Here is a 15,783-nt window from a genome sequence, read left to right as displayed (position 1 = left end):
AATACTTAAAATTGATTATCCACAGAAAAATGTACAGATTTCAGATAAACTTTGATCATATGGTTTTATTAATCGATTATATTGCATTTTTCTTTACATAAAAACTATGTTGTTTATCTTCCTTACATAATCATTAAAAATTACTCTAAAACTGTTTTTTCTCTATCAAATTTCATGCATACAAAATACAAATCGCATACAGATTATGTAGAAATTTTATGCAATTTATATACAGGTCATCTACAAACTATATAGATTATATACAGAATTTATTTAGATTTTGTTCAAATTTTATACAGACTAAATCCATTCTCTAAACAGATTTTTGACTAATTTTCGTAAAATAATCGCCCATAAGACCAATTGAGCAAAATGAACTTTTATTTTTGTGCTGTTGATTGATCTAAAAATAGCTAGTAAAAATATCTTGCAGCGGAACCTAATTGTTCTAAAATAAACTTTCTAACTTATTGTTGATTTGTTTTCCAAACTTCACTGATAAGGTTGATCTTATATATGGCTCAAACCTACACTTTTCTTATCGCACGAATCCTTAGGTTGCAAAATCTTAGAGAAAACTTTTGAAACTTGTAATTTGCTGTAACAATTCTCCTAAAAGTAATTCAGATCACTGTAATACTGGAGAAGAGTTTTGCTGGTCACAAATTAAGGCATAAAATAATGAAAAAAATAAATAAAATTTGGGTGACTTAAACTGAAAATGTCACAAACCTATACTTTTCATACAATTTAATCAATTTCATATAGATTTTATACTTATCAAATACTGATTATCTACAGGTTATATATATATTTTCTACAGATTATATACAGATTATCTACAGAACATCTACAGATTTTATACAGTTTTTTTTCTACACTCGAAAAAACGAATATTTTGGAAATAAAACACATTTATTTTGTGTGAAAAAAATCAATTCTATCTGTATAGAGTCGGTTATTGTTCCCAAAATGGTTGTAGATAAATCGATTCATTCTTACTTTAATTTGCAGATTTTTCTGCCTATAATTGATTTTTATCCATTTTTGTCACTGCGGGTAATTCATTTTGTCATAGTCAAGCGAGAAAAACTAAAATAGGTAAAAAATGGCCAAAAAACCGAACAACTCAGAGTGACATTGATTCATGTCTTTGTGAAACTATGGAGTGGGAGTGGAAAAATCTCAGAAATCAGAATCACTTTTTCAACTTTTTGAAAAAAAGTCAGTCATTTCTGGTCTCTTACATATTATCTTCCCTGAGCTCTCTGCCGGTTATTTGTTTTTTCTAAGCCTTTTGTTTTCAGATTACACTAAGTTACACAAAAAGACATACTTTTCTCCTAACTTATGGCTAAAATATAGTAAAAACCACCACCTCGTGAAATCTTATAAATCCAATCCAAACGACTTATTGTTGAAACGAAAGATTCAGAGTGCTATTCATATCCCCAAATCCTTGAAAAATAAATGACTTAAAAATTCTTCAGCTGCTCTTCGCGAAGAGCGGGCCGTTGGCTCAAGACAGCCTTGAGCCTCCTTAATGGTTTTTTGCTGTAAGTGATACTATATTTTTAGTACAATTTTTATGCTTCATACACCATGCTTTACTTTATTCATTTTAAATTTTTGTATAAGTACGCTATCTCATTAATACACGTGCGTCAAAGGTCCATATGGTCTACTGTTTTGTGCGCTCATCAAACAGACAAAGTATATTTATTTTATCTCAGAAAAATCCAAAATAAAAACAGACATTTTTCCGCTGTGAAAAAATATACAATTTTGAACCAATTTCATTTGCGACCGTTTTCAATTCGATAAGTTTTTTTTCTGTAATTATCATAGCTTTGGTTAATTCGCAATTATCAAAAAGGGCGAATAACTTATAGAGCATCACATTTAGTAATGACTGCAATTGAGGTTACTCATGAGCCCCTTCTTCGACACGTGAGTACCTTTTAGATAAATGAGAGAAATCTTACTTTTTTTCTTTCGAAATGAAAGCAAGTCTTACTGTTTCTTGCAAATTGAATACAAATTTGCAAGAAACAGTAAGACTTGCTTTGAATACAAGTATTGCAATTGAATACAAGTATTGCAAGAATCTAAGAATCTTACAATAAAGCAAACACTAATGTATTTTTTCTGCAATATTTCATGCACGGTATGCTTTTCTCGAAAACCGTTCAAAATTGAGAATGATTTTTACATTAAGCAAGACTGCTCGTATATCAAGGCAAAGCCCTGAATGTTCTGGCTGCACTTAAGGCCAATTGAAATTTGTTTTTGGTTGAATAATTGTCAAAATAATTGAGAAAAAAAGAAGAACGTTTTTTTTTCTTCGTTTTATCCCCCAACACGCTTTGTACAATTTAAGGGTGTGTTTAGCGACTCTCATTGTGTTAATAGAATTGAAATGCTGCCTCGATTCAATTTGGAATGCAATAAATTGCTTCATACGCGTGTTATAAGGACACTATAACTTGCACTTTAATTATCGCAATTTGGCAAAATTAGCAGTTTTAAAACGCCGGTAACTTTACAAAAAATGATCAAAGGTAAAATATCTTTTCAATTTGAGTTTAGGATAACACTATCTCTCAGATAGTAAAATAAATTCTGTCAAAATGAATGTCCGAAATTGCCCTAAATCATACAATATCATGTAAAATTGTTTCCGACTTAAAAAAGTATCGGAATGTTTGTGCTCGGTGTGGTTTTTTCTGAAGACAAATTTCCGCTTTTTAAATAACCATTTTTGACAAAATTTCCTAAATATTTCCTAAAAGGAATTTTTGTCCTTGCTTAAATTTGAAAAGATTATATGTTTAAGTTGTGATCTTTTTTGTTAAGTTATGGGGGTTTAAAGATTGCTATTTTGATCAGTTTGGAACAAATAACATATTATTATTTTTCGCGCTATTATTTCCACGTAAGCGGAGGTTTAATCAGTCTCAAACATCGTTGCAAATTTGTTGAATGAAACTTATTTGCCGTACTTGATTCAATACAAGGAGCGAAATCTGTCATATGTAATTGATATGGTGTATGGCAATGATTTTCAAAAAAATCTCAAATTTAAAATTTTTTGCTTCGTTTTCATAATATTTTATTTTTTCATGCTATTAACACTCCTTAGACCGTAAAAAGCAGTCGAGACATTCAGTGCTGCGCCTTTCTATGAGCAGTCTTTTTGAGTTTTGCTGTTCGTTTTCATGAGCTAGTCCAAGAAAATTAATTAACGTATCAAACGATATTGTTAGCTGTAAACTTGTAAGAGCGGCATCCATAGGCAAAGATTCAAAACTAATCGACACTGCAAGATTTGGAAGTCTCAAAACTAGATTGAATATTGTTTTTGGGGTATCTGATTTTCGTGAAAGGAAAATCGAATCACTAAATTGCGTACTGCGCTGACGAAGCAAATTTATAATGCAAACCTTCAAATTGTTGATAAAAGTTCAAGAGGCACAAAAAATTCCATCCATCGTAGCTGGAGCAAGAAAATGTATTGAAATTTTTTCAAACAAAAGTTTAAAAAAACGAAAACTGAAAGGTGATACCTTACAACCTGGAACAAACTTTTGGAAGAAATTAATCTAATATACTAATTTTTTTTAACCCTTAGTACCTTTTTATAAGTTGAAAAACTCTCGGTACAAATGGCATAGAGGGGTCCCAAGAAACTAACCGGATCCCTTATGCCTCAACATGCCTCATAACTGTTCCATTTAATGCTTCCGTAATTTCAACTAAATTATGGAATACGTTAGCGCAAATTAAGCTTGAACAAAAATTCTGAAAAGACCGACCGGCGCATATTGTTAAAGTTACTTATTGCATTTGCTTAAAATTAGTATAATTTGGGACCCCTCTCTCACACTTGGTTTTTAGTGAAACCCCTCACCTAGCACACTTTTATCAAAATCTTTTCTTTTTGTGGAAGACTAGCTTCCGTTTTTTCACAATTTTTGCTTCAAGATTTCCTGCGTAGCAGTTGTTGATTTCATATAATAACTTCAATTAGATATATTAGATATTCAGAAAAAGTTTTTCAATTATTCACTTTTTAAACTTTGTTTTTATATTTTGAATCTCGGCTATATAGTCAAAAAGGCTCAAACTTTTTGATTTTTTTTCCATTTTTTTCCGCCAATTGAAAAATTGCAATTGGAAGATAAATTTCTAAATTAAATAGATTATAGCTGGAGTAAAACCAATTGCAGACAAAATAGATACAAAATTAGTTTTTTTTGTACTCATTTATCGCTTTAAGTTATTGTTTTAAAAGGAAACCTCAATTTGTTTTGAAGCGGAGGCAACTTTTTTTGCCGAGAAAAAATGTATTGTCGAGAAAAAATGCTCATAATTGTTCTTTTAATGGCTTTTTTGCGATGATTTAGAATCTTAAATTGCTCCAATAAATATTAAAACAAAACTTTTTGCTCCATATTTTGTGAAAATTGTCTCTATAAAGAGCAAGGATTGCTACATCAAATGAACCATTTAAAATTTACAGAAATTAGAAATCTTTCAAATAGTTTTTTTACAAATTGGATGTTTTCGAACCCGATTCTGTAAATGAATTTCACCAATTCAGAACATTTATCAGCATCTAGGATTTTCTTGAGGGAGTGGATTTTCAACATTTGTTTTGTCCTTTTTAAAGGTCAAAGAAATTGATTTTCCAAACGCTCCCACAACAATATAATGAACGTATGTGCTCAAAACTGCCTAAAAACCGTATCTTGTCACTTTTTGAAGAAAAAAAAACAAACAGGTCAAAAATGCCGTTTTTGGGAACTTTTTGGAACATTTTGACCAAAAAATTCGTGTTTTAGCGCACGCTTCAAAATTAGTATATATTGGCGCCGAAGGCGCCTTTAGAAAAATTTAAGAGTTGGTCGGCCAAAGATAGATTTCATTTAAGAAATACCGAAGGGGGACCCTTGGGTTGATGAGAAGGTCAAATCCATGAGCGGGAGGGGGGCGTATGCTCCCCCCCCCGCCCCTTCTAAATCTACTCCTGCGGCAAATTAATAAATTAATAAATTATCAATTCTTTTTGATTTTTCTCCAGAATGCAAATTAATAAAACACTAAATTGGTACTATCATTCAGTTCTCAAAAGACCATTTATCTGATCTTTTATTTAAAACGTTTTATAAAAAAAAACAAGCGCATCAATTTTGCTCCCGGGTTGAGGACCCACGGTTAATTATCGCTTTTTCTTTGATACTCCAGTGATCGCAATTTTTCAGCGCTGATTCATGTATAATTCAGAGTTTATTACATAATTAAACCGGCGATTATTCAGAGCTATTTCAGTAATAATTCCGTAGATAATCAGCGCTAAAACCTAAGAAATTCCAACTCATTCTAGTAGCTTTCAAATGAGAGTATGAGTTGATAAACCTTTTAACTTGAAAATATCTAATGCTTGGCGGCGTAAAGGTAGCATAAATGACTACAAAGTTGAAGGTTGCGTCAACGAACTACGGAAGTTCATTATTTTTGCTCAATTTGATAGGTTATTTTATTGCTATCGATAGATTTTGCTATTGTGGCAATGAACATCAATAATTTCTTCGATGGCAATCTTTGTTTTTTTTTCTTCACTTTTTTATCGATATTTTCAATGTGAGCTCAACCCGAGCGTCATCAGTTCAAATTTGTTTTTGTAGCTATTGAGTTTCTGCTACCACATCATGCTTACAAATTATCAAACATAATCAGCAAAAACTTTATTTTGAGTACTAAATTAAAGTAATCAGACCCTTGGACTTATTTGATGGTTTTTTTGTGGATATGTGACAAAGAATTATAATATTTTGAAGAGTTGATTAGTTTGAGAAAGTGTTGTTCATGAAACTGTGCCCTTACTTTGTTGGTTTTTCCTTACTTTGTTGGTTTTTTTTCCACGAAAAATCAAGTAACAGAAATAGTTATTGTAATGGTTTGAAAGAAAAATCATTTTACATTACTTTCAGTGATTAGAACATTAGCCTTAAAATTTTTGGAAAATGTTTCTCGCCCCTGATTATTGGGGCCCCTGCATATCAAACCACTACGAAGATACGTAGTAATTTGGCACTCTAAGAAAGCTAGCACACAAACTTAATCAGTGATATCACGCATGTTGCATCTAAGACTATGCTTGAACAACAATGATGATTAGTTATACGCGTTTAGAATGTTTTTTTTTTCAACTCGGTAAATCCTGAAGTTCTGAAATTAATTTACTGTCAATAAATTAATCTTCATGCTTAATTTACTAACATTTTGGTAGGTTTGAATTACTTTTTCCAAATTAAAGTTCAAATGAGGGAGGAGTTTTGTTCTTTTTCCTTAAAAAACAGATTTGCTGAATTTGGGCTTTTGTAAGTTTTCAAACGTTAATAGACTACAATATTACAAAATGTAAGACAGGTGCAAATTATTGATTTTTGTTACACGGGGTAATCAAACCATTTTTTAGAATTACTACCAAAAGTTCTGTGGAGGCACTTTTTGGGAATTTCAACTAAAATATTGCGCTTTGTTGGTGCGAGCGTCTCCATGTCAAAGTGAGTACATATAGTACATATTGGTGACCACGGCGTCTTAAAAATATATGGAAAATAGTGAGAAATTTCGGGGGATTTCTTCTAGGTTTTAAATCTGTAGAAAAAAAAACACTTTAGGTTACGTTCAATTTTTAGTAATACGATGAAGTTTGATATTGAGATTGAATTATTTTAGGCTGAACTAGGGCGTGCTACCAGACGAGGCCACGATTGAAAATATCTAAGGCTAGGCGGCGTAAAGGTAGCATAACTGACTACAAAGTTGAAGGTTGCGTCAACGAACTACGGAAGTTCATTTTTTTTGCTCAATTTGATAGGTTATTTTATTGCTATCGATAAATTTTGCTATTGTGGCAATGAACATCAATAATTTCTTCGATGGTAATCTTTGTTTTTTTTCTTCACTTTTTTATCGATATTTTCTATGTGAGCTCAACCCGAGCGTCATCAGTTCAAATTTGTTTTTGTAGTTATTGAGTTTCTGCTACCACATCATGCTTACAAATTATCAAACATAATCAGCAAAAAATTTATTTTGAGTACTAAATTAAAGTAATCAGACCCTTGGACTTATTTGATGGTTTTTTTGTGGATATGTGACAAAGAATTATTATATTTTGAAGAGTTGATTAGTTTGAGAAAGTGTTGTTCATGAAACTGTGCCCTTACTTTGTTGGTTTTTTTTCCACGAAAAATCAAGTAACAGAAATAGTTATTGTAATGGTTTGAAAGAAAAATCATTTTACATTACTTTCAGTGATTAGAACATTAGCCTTAAAATTTTCGAAAAATGTTTCTCGCCCCTGATTATTGCGGCCCCTGCTTATCAAACCACTACGAAGATACGTAGTAATTTGGCACTCTAAGAAAGCTAGCACACAAACTTAATCAGTGATATCACGCATGTTGCATCTAAGACTATGCTTGAACAACAATGATGATTAGTTATACGCGTTTAGAAAGTTTTTTTTTCAACTCGGTAAATCCTGAAGTGCTGAAATTAATTTACTGTCAATAAATTAATCATCATGCTTAATTTACTAACATTTTGGTAGGTTTGAATTACTTTTTCCAAATTAAAGTTCAAATGAGGGAGGAGTTTTGTTCTTTTTCCTTAAAAAACAGATTTGCTGAATTTGGGCTTTTGTAAGTTTTCAAACGTTAATAGACTACAACATTACAAAATGTAAGACAGGTGCAAATTATTGATTTTTGTTACACGGGGTAATCAAACCATTTTTTAGAATTACTACCAAAAGTTCTGTGGAGGCACTTTTTGGGAATTTCAACTAAAATATTGCGCTTTGTTGGTGCGAGCGTCTCCATGTCAAAGTGAGTACATATAGTACATATTGGTGACCACGGCGTCTTAAAAATATATGGAAACTAGTGAGAAATTTCGGGGGATTTCTTCTAGGTTTTAAATCTGTAGAAAAAAAACACTTTAGGTTACGTTCAATTTTTAGTAATACGATGAAGTTTGATATTGAGATTGAATTATTTTAGGCTGAACTAGGGCGTGCTACCAGACGAGGCCACGATTTGCCACCGGATAGCTTCGTGTATGGAATCTCTACCACTGGTGATCGTCTCGGAGCGGCTAAAGGTTTTCTCTCTTTTAGTACGGTTTACTTTTGCTAATTATATCAATGGCGCGGCATCGCTTATTTAAGCATGCATCTATATCTTTCATTTTCATGAATCAAAAACTGTCTGTCGTTTTTTTGTGAAATCTTTTTAATGAAATAAAACCAGCTATTTTCGGTTATTGCTAAACCTTAATTGTTCTGGAAGGTTATGACAAAAAGCTGTATGTCATTTAGCTTTGGGTAGCTGGTATGGAACGGAGAATGATTTCACTTTGGGCTCCAGAGGTCAGCAGATGGACGCCATGGGGGGCTCCCTAAAACGCAGCAACACTTTCAACGGAAGGGACTTTGTGGCGATGAACAAGGCGGCCACTAAGAAGGGACTCCACACATCCTCCGACTTTGCAAAGTACAAGTTTACACATAATGTCGAGAAGCAGCCAATGACTATGGACACAAATACCAACAGTGAGTTACTTTTTCTGACATTTTTTGCTGATGGATTTAATCAGCCTCTGCTTGTTTGCATGTCCGCATTACTAATGCGGGTCAAGTCTCTCTTCTAACTAAGTATTGTAAGGTTAGTTCGATAAACGAGCAAAACGTATGAGTAATAGGGTTAAACGGTATGAGATGTATACTACATGAGACCATTCATATTTGGTCTCTGAATATGAATATGCAATACCCAACCTTATAAAAACGACCAGTTGCCTCAGCATAAAACTGCGGTTTACGTCAGGCAGGGGATCCTAGCACATATTTTTAATTAAAAGTATGATCAGTTTTCAACACAAAAATCACAAATGAAGACCAGACGCTAGAATGCTGAAGAACTTTGCATTTAGCTGAAATAAAGTTTTTCTATACGCTATACCATACGCATGTGCTTGCAAGTCTGGCTAGGTTTTCCTTCTTCTATCAGCAGACTTTTTTGGTTACAGTGCTTCAAATATCTGGTTGAAGTTTTTGACCAGAAAAGTCCCAATAAAAACTAAAACACACTTTTTAAGGTTTTTTTTCTATAAAAACATGTATCTTTTCTTTCAGAAGCAGAAGTGGGTCGAATTCCTCCCGAGACTGTCTTTGGACAGGCGAACCGCGCGGGCACTCCAGTGATGGAGTTGATGGGCAACCGCTACCAGCAGAAGTGGCTGCAGGAGAAGCGCCAGAACGAAAGCGTCGCTCGCGCCAGGTCCAGACAATCCAAGGTCGGTTCCGCCTCTCATTGCAAGTTACAGTGGCTATATCTGGTTATGTCCCCCTCCTCACCTGAATAATATACCCCAAAAGCAAAAATCACTATTCTTTTGCTAGTAAGCTGGGCTGCAATTTTTTTTGCTAGTACTATATGGGGAAAAAGGGAGGGGGTACTATATTGGAAAAACTACTGATTATTACTGATAAAATAATGCTGATATATTGATCTAATTAGTGTTGATCAAATAAGTACTATCAGATCCATGCATAAAACTTTTTCTTCTATGCTAACAGCTGGACAGTTGGTATAGATACAGTAGCAGATTTAGGGGGAGGGGGCGGGGGGAGTTGGACGCCCTCTACCCTCCCCACCCCCTCTCAGGGATTCGACCCCCTGCCGACCCAAAGGGTACCCCCTTTGTACTATTTTGAGATATCTTTTTTTGGTGAGGTACCCTAAAATTTTTCTGAAGGCGTCTTGGGCGCCAATAAATACTAATTTTTGAGTGGGGAGCGCGCGCCGAAAAAACGCGATTTTTTTGGTCAAAATTTTGGTCTGTTTTTTCAAAATTCTGCCTGCGGCGCAGAAAATTTGACCAAAGCAGGGTCTTTTTAATGCTTTGAGAGATCTCGGAAAAACAATTTGATCGACCTAAAAAAAGGTAGACAAAATTTTCGAATTTTTTTGAAAATACCCCCCCCCCCCCTCGAGAAAATCCTAGATCCGCCCCTTCATAGATATGTACAAATAACTAAAAACAATCCTAATAATTATAAATATCATAATTATAATTTTTTCGAGCTCATATTTTCCTTCAGATCAGAAACACAAATAGTTGCAGCCCTCCCCCTGTTTTTTTGTAGTTTAACAGGGGCTGTATTTGCTATGGGGCTGCAATTAGATTTTTTTATCCAAGCTAACATCCCTCTTCCCCAAATAGACCAAATAAAGATCTTCCATCTCATTATTCAACTTGGATTAGTACAGTTTAGCGTTGTATCCGAAATGATTCTGGCATGGCTGAATATTTCAACTTAGAAACATAAGTTAAAATCGTTTTCGTTAACTGTTTAAGGGGATGTTAGGGTGTCCAAACATATTCCTCAAATCATAAACCTCAAACTAAAGTGAACTATTTTCTGCTCAACAGGATTGGCCTTGCAGTTCTTATGAGGCCAGGCCACCCATTTCGGTTAGTAGGTCACCAGAAAATTGATCACCAGTTCAACATACATGCAAATCGTCTAATTATTCCTTTTTCATAACCCAAATAAATCCAATTTTTCATAGCCCAATTGAAGACAAAAACCACACTGAGCACAAATATTTCACTCTGTTTTTAAAATCGTTTAAAAATACGCTAATTTTCTGCTAGTTTCAATGTATTAGTATCTATTCGAAATTTAAAGCACTTTACCTCGACGTTATCAAATTGCAGAATTTAGCTATTTACAGTCTAATTTCATGCCTTAAAAACCAACAAAACGTAGCAAACTACAGTGCTGATTTAAATTAACCGGACAAAACGTGTTAAACTTGAAATTTAAAACGCGTTTTTCTCAAATTGGGTTGAGTTTAGGAGAAAAATTATGAAGACAAAACTTGCTTAAAATTTTAGCAGAATTAATATGGTGTAATTTGTTTTGCAAAATTCGGGCCCAAAATTTTACCCCAAAAATGTGTCATTTTGGCTTTTCTTAGTTAATTAAAAATTACGCCAAAAGTACTCATTCGATCACAGCCATAACTATATTAAAGTGAGCCCCTTACGTAGCCCAATAAACTTTAAGAAGGGTATATTCTCCAAAACATTGTATAAATTAATTTATTTTTGCTTGATAGACAAAAAAGGTCGTTTTTACTATATAAAATACCAATTTTTTATTTAAAAACAATTTTTAGACGGTTTGCAATTTTTTTTTGAAGAATATACCCTTGTCAAAGTTTGTTGGGCTACGTAAGGGGCTCACTTTAATATAGTTATGGCTGTGATCGAATGAGTATTTTTTGCGTAATTTTTAATTAACTAAGAAAAGCCAAAATGACACATTTTTGGGGTAAAATTTTGGGCCCGAATTTTGCAAAACAAATTACTTCATATTAATTCTGCTAAAATTTTAAGCAAGTTCTGTCTTCATAATTTTTCTCCTAAACTCAACCCAATTTGAGAAAAACGCGTTTTAAATTTCAAGTTTACCACGTTTTGTCCGGTTAATTTAAATCAGCACTGTACCTTCGTTCAAATTTAAAGGCCTTCAAAAATCCAACGGAGTATTGAAAAAGTTTTATCAACCCCGTTTTTTGGGGTTTGCTTCAGATGCAAATGGGATCATTTTTTTTGTATTTTGGATGGAGCTTTTTATGCACTTTTTCCGCATTTTTTACCGAGTCAGACAATTAAGCTATTTTTAGATTTTTGCATCTATTTCGAAAAATTTCTAAAACTTCTTTTCGTGTCTCTATGTCTCTAAGACAAATGCGCGGTCTTATCTTTGTACTCAACTTCGACATCGACTAATTTTCGGTCAAAACATGCAACATGCAAAGTGACAACACAGCCGCTCGATATAAGATTGAAGCCAAACCTCAACCCAATAACCTTCATTGTCTTTCGTTTTGGTGATAGAAAATTGAAACAGATTAAAATTAACCTTCGACTTGTGTGTCGATTTGTGTAGTCGGTTGTTGTTCCGACTTTCGATACGAAAGTAACGGAATATTTGTGCTCGGGGTGGGTTTTTTTTTTTCTTCAGACAAATTTCGACTTTTTAACTAGCCAGTTTTGACGGAATATTTTACATCATTCGAAAGTTATTGTTGTCGTGAGCTTAAATTTGAAAAGATATTCCACCTGTGATCATTTTTCGTAAAGTTATGAGGGTTTAAAGATTGCCATTTCGGCCAATTTGCGACAATTAACGCGCGATATATTTCGCGCTATTAACGCGTAAGCGAGATTTAATCCGTCTTAAAAATTGTTCCAAATTGGTTCAAGGAATATTATATGCCATAATTGATTTGTTAATAGGAGCAAAATCTATCACTTTGTACTTAATATGGCGTGTGGGGGGAGTTTTCGCAAAAAATCTTAAAATTTTTAGAATTTTTTTTTTAATTTTACCTCGTTACATTTAAAATTTTCCATGTTATTACTGCTCCATAGACCTTAAAAGGCAGTCGGAACATTCAGGGCTTCGCCCTGATACGAGCAGTTTTGTTGTTCCGACTTTCGATACGAAAGTGACGGAATATTTGTGCTCGGGGTGGGTTTTTTTTTTCTTCAGACAAATTTCGACTTTTTAACTAGCCATTTTTGACGGAATTTTTTTATATCATTCAAAAGGTATTGTTGTCCTGAGCTCAAATTTGAAAAGATATTTTACCTGTGATTATTTTTCGTAAAGTTATGAGGGTTTAAAGATTGCCATTTTGGCCATTTTGACCAATTTGGGACAATTAACGCGCGATATAATTCGCGCTATTAACGCGTAAGCGGAGATTTAATCCGTCTTATAAATCGTTCCAAGCTTATTTGCCATAATTGATATGTTGCAAGGAACGAAAACTCTCTTTTTGTACTTTATATGGCGTGTGGGGGGATGATTTTCATAAAAATTTTCAAATTAAAAAAAAAATTTCATTTTATTTTATTTCATTTAATTTTCTTAAAGTTATTACTGCTGCTCCATAAAACTTAAAAGGTATTCGGAACATTCAGGGCTTCGCCCTGATACGAGCAGTCTTGTTTTTTTTTGTTCATAATTGTGTATTTAATCTATGTATAGCAACCCATTAACCTCCAACAACTAAACTTAATTTTTGGACACACAGAATATTTGAGCACACGCAAAAATAAATAAGGCTAAGAAACTACATCTAAGCTATAACTCAGAATCCATAAAATGTACAGGCAGTGTCCTTTTTATATATTCTACAGCTTCATGCAAATATATTCTACCTACTTTTCAAAAAAAATTGATCTAAGAACAGTCAAAAAAAGTAACGTTTTTGTTTTTGGAAGCATTGGGCAAGTGATGAGTGGCTTTATTGATATTAATGATAATAATAAAAATTAGTGGTAGCTTTTGCAGACATGTAAAATAAGTAAAAATGGGTTTCTGAACTAACAATGTTAACATAAAGGTGGAAAATTAGCAAATAAAGTTCTTTTTGAAATATATCGCAGATCTAAAACTGCACTGTTGAAGGCTTGGCCGATATATTTTTTAAATTTCTTATAAACAGGTTATTTTCGAAAACGGATGCCTTTCATTTTTTTATGGTGCTAGAATACTAAAAAAAAAACAGTTTTATCAGTGTAATGGCACAAAAGTTATCGCCAACATTCAACTTTTGTGGCGTTTTTGGACGAACTTCTTGCAGATGAAGAGACGATTTGGTCTGCTCCGTTTTAAAAAGTGACGAAGCTTGAGATGAAGCAAAACAATTGCAATATGATCCAGTTGCCCAAGCTAAGATTAAAGCATAACCTCATTCCAATAACCATTCATCGCACTGCGATTTGGCTTATACAAACAAAATCTGTGAGTAGATAGGTCCACTCGGTTTTTGATCCGACAAAAATTTAACATGTTTTAAGATCTTTCTGTGAATTCCAGAGACATACAATTTACGATTTGTCCTAAATTTGAGCTTTGCGAAGTTTTTGCAGAGACAAATAGTGACTGAAGTTTTTTTTTACCGCGGAACTTCAACTCGGGTTTTCATTTATTGTACAGTTAGTGTTGTTTATTTATATATTACTGCTCCATTTAAAAATAGTGTAGCTAGTTCTCTTCAAGAAAATTTTTTATCTGTAAATTGTCAATTGTTGTTCCAACTTTCAAAGAAAACGGAATATTTATGCTCGGTAGTGTTTTTTTTGTTCAGTCAATTTTCACCGATCGAAATAATAAATTTTGACAAAAATTTTTAATATCTCATTGAAAATATTGAAAAACGGAATCTTGAAAATCGGAATCTTCAGGGATATGGCCTGATAAACGAGTAGTCTAATTTTGCTTAGAGTCAGTTGTTTTGCTTATTCATCAAAAAAACAGTGATTTTTCTGATCAATCTTGTAGGCTCAAGTAGCGCTTGGATTTTTGTCGATAAAAAACCAACCTAGAGGCGAACAAATTTTTAATTGAGTTTTAAACCAAACAAGATTGCTCGTATCAGGGCGATGCACTAAATGTTCCGACTGCCTTTTGATGTTTATGGAGCAGTAATGACCTATAACAAAACTAAATGTAATAAAATAAAATCAAAATTTTTTTTCTAAAGTTTGAAATTTTTTATGAAAATCATCGCCCCACACGCCATATAAAGTATAAAAGGATAGATTTTGCTCCTTTTAACAAATTAATTATGACAAATAAGCTTCTTTCAACCATTTTGGAACAATTTTCAAAACGGATTAAATCTCGCTTACGCGTTATATATCGCGCGTTAATTGTCCCAAATTCTCCAAAATGGCAATCTTTAAACCCCCATAACTTTACGAAAAGTAATCACAAGTAAAATATCTTTTCAAACTTGAGCTCAGGACAACAAAACCTTTTAAATAATTAGTTAAAAAGTTGAAATTTGTCTGAAGAAAAAAACCCACCCCGAGCACAAATATTCCGTTACTTTCGTTTCGAAAGTCGGAACAACAATACACCGAAACATTATCCTACACTGATTAATGTTGCTTTCATCAGAATCAACAACAAAACTGCTCGTATCAGGGCGAAGTGCTGAATGTTCTGACTGCCTTTTAAAGTCTATGGAGCAGTAATAACATGGAAAATTTAAATAAAATAAATTAAAATTAATTTTTTTTCTAAAAAATTTGAGTTTTTTGTGATAACATCCCGCCACTCGCCATATTAAGAAAAAAATGGTAGATTTTGCTCCTATTAACAAATCAATTATGGCAAATATGCTTCCATCAACCAATTTGGAACAATTTCTAAGAGGGATTAAACCTCCGCTTACGCGTTAATAGCGCGAAATACATCGCGGGATAATTGTGCCAAATTGAACAAATTGGCAATCTTTAAACCCCCATGACTTTATGAAAAATGATCACAGATAAAACATCTTTTCAAATTTGAGCTTAGGACATCAAAAGCTTTCGAATGATGTAAAAAAAAATTCCGTCCAAAATGGCTAGATTAAAAGTCGAAATTTGTCTGAAGAAAAAAAACCCACCCGAGCACAAATATTCCGTACCTTTCGTTACGAAAGTCGGAACAAAACTTTCGTTACGAAAGTCGGAACAATAATCCGTGCTATTCGAAGCATATTGAATATCTAGTGCAACACTCTTTTCCATATATGAAATTGTTAAACTGTTAAACTTCTTGTAAACGGGTAATTTGTTAAACTTTTGTAAACGGTTAATTTTCAAAAACGGAATTTTTCAAATTTTTGATAT

At 33.2% G+C, this 15,783-nt stretch overlaps 1 protein-coding gene across 1 annotated transcript in view; it reads left to right on the top strand.

Moving 5' to 3' along the window:
- The first annotated feature begins 1,641 nt into the window (after window positions 1-1,641).
- LOC134839301 (cilia- and flagella-associated protein 77-like) overlaps window positions 1,642-15,783 on the top strand; it is a 16,157-nt gene continuing 2,015 nt past the window's right edge. Inside the window, exons 1-5 of the mRNA XM_063854807.1 lie at window positions 1,642-1,950; window positions 8,076-8,175; window positions 8,393-8,626; window positions 9,209-9,369; window positions 10,510-10,551. Coding sequence (XP_063710877.1) covers window positions 1,909-1,950; window positions 8,076-8,175; window positions 8,393-8,626; window positions 9,209-9,369; window positions 10,510-10,551 — 579 coding nt within the window. The 5' untranslated portion in view covers window positions 1,642-1,908. The remainder of the gene's footprint in view (window positions 1,951-8,075; window positions 8,176-8,392; window positions 8,627-9,208; window positions 9,370-10,509; window positions 10,552-15,783) is intronic.

The sequence above is a fragment of the Symsagittifera roscoffensis genome, chromosome 1 (assembly GCF_963678635.1).
Source record: "Symsagittifera roscoffensis chromosome 1, txSymRosc1.1, whole genome shotgun sequence".
In the NCBI taxonomy this organism is placed as follows: domain Eukaryota; kingdom Metazoa; phylum Xenacoelomorpha; order Acoela; family Convolutidae; genus Symsagittifera; species Symsagittifera roscoffensis.
The sequence above is the reverse complement of the archived record's forward strand: the minus strand, read 5'-3'. Positions and strand labels throughout refer to the sequence as shown.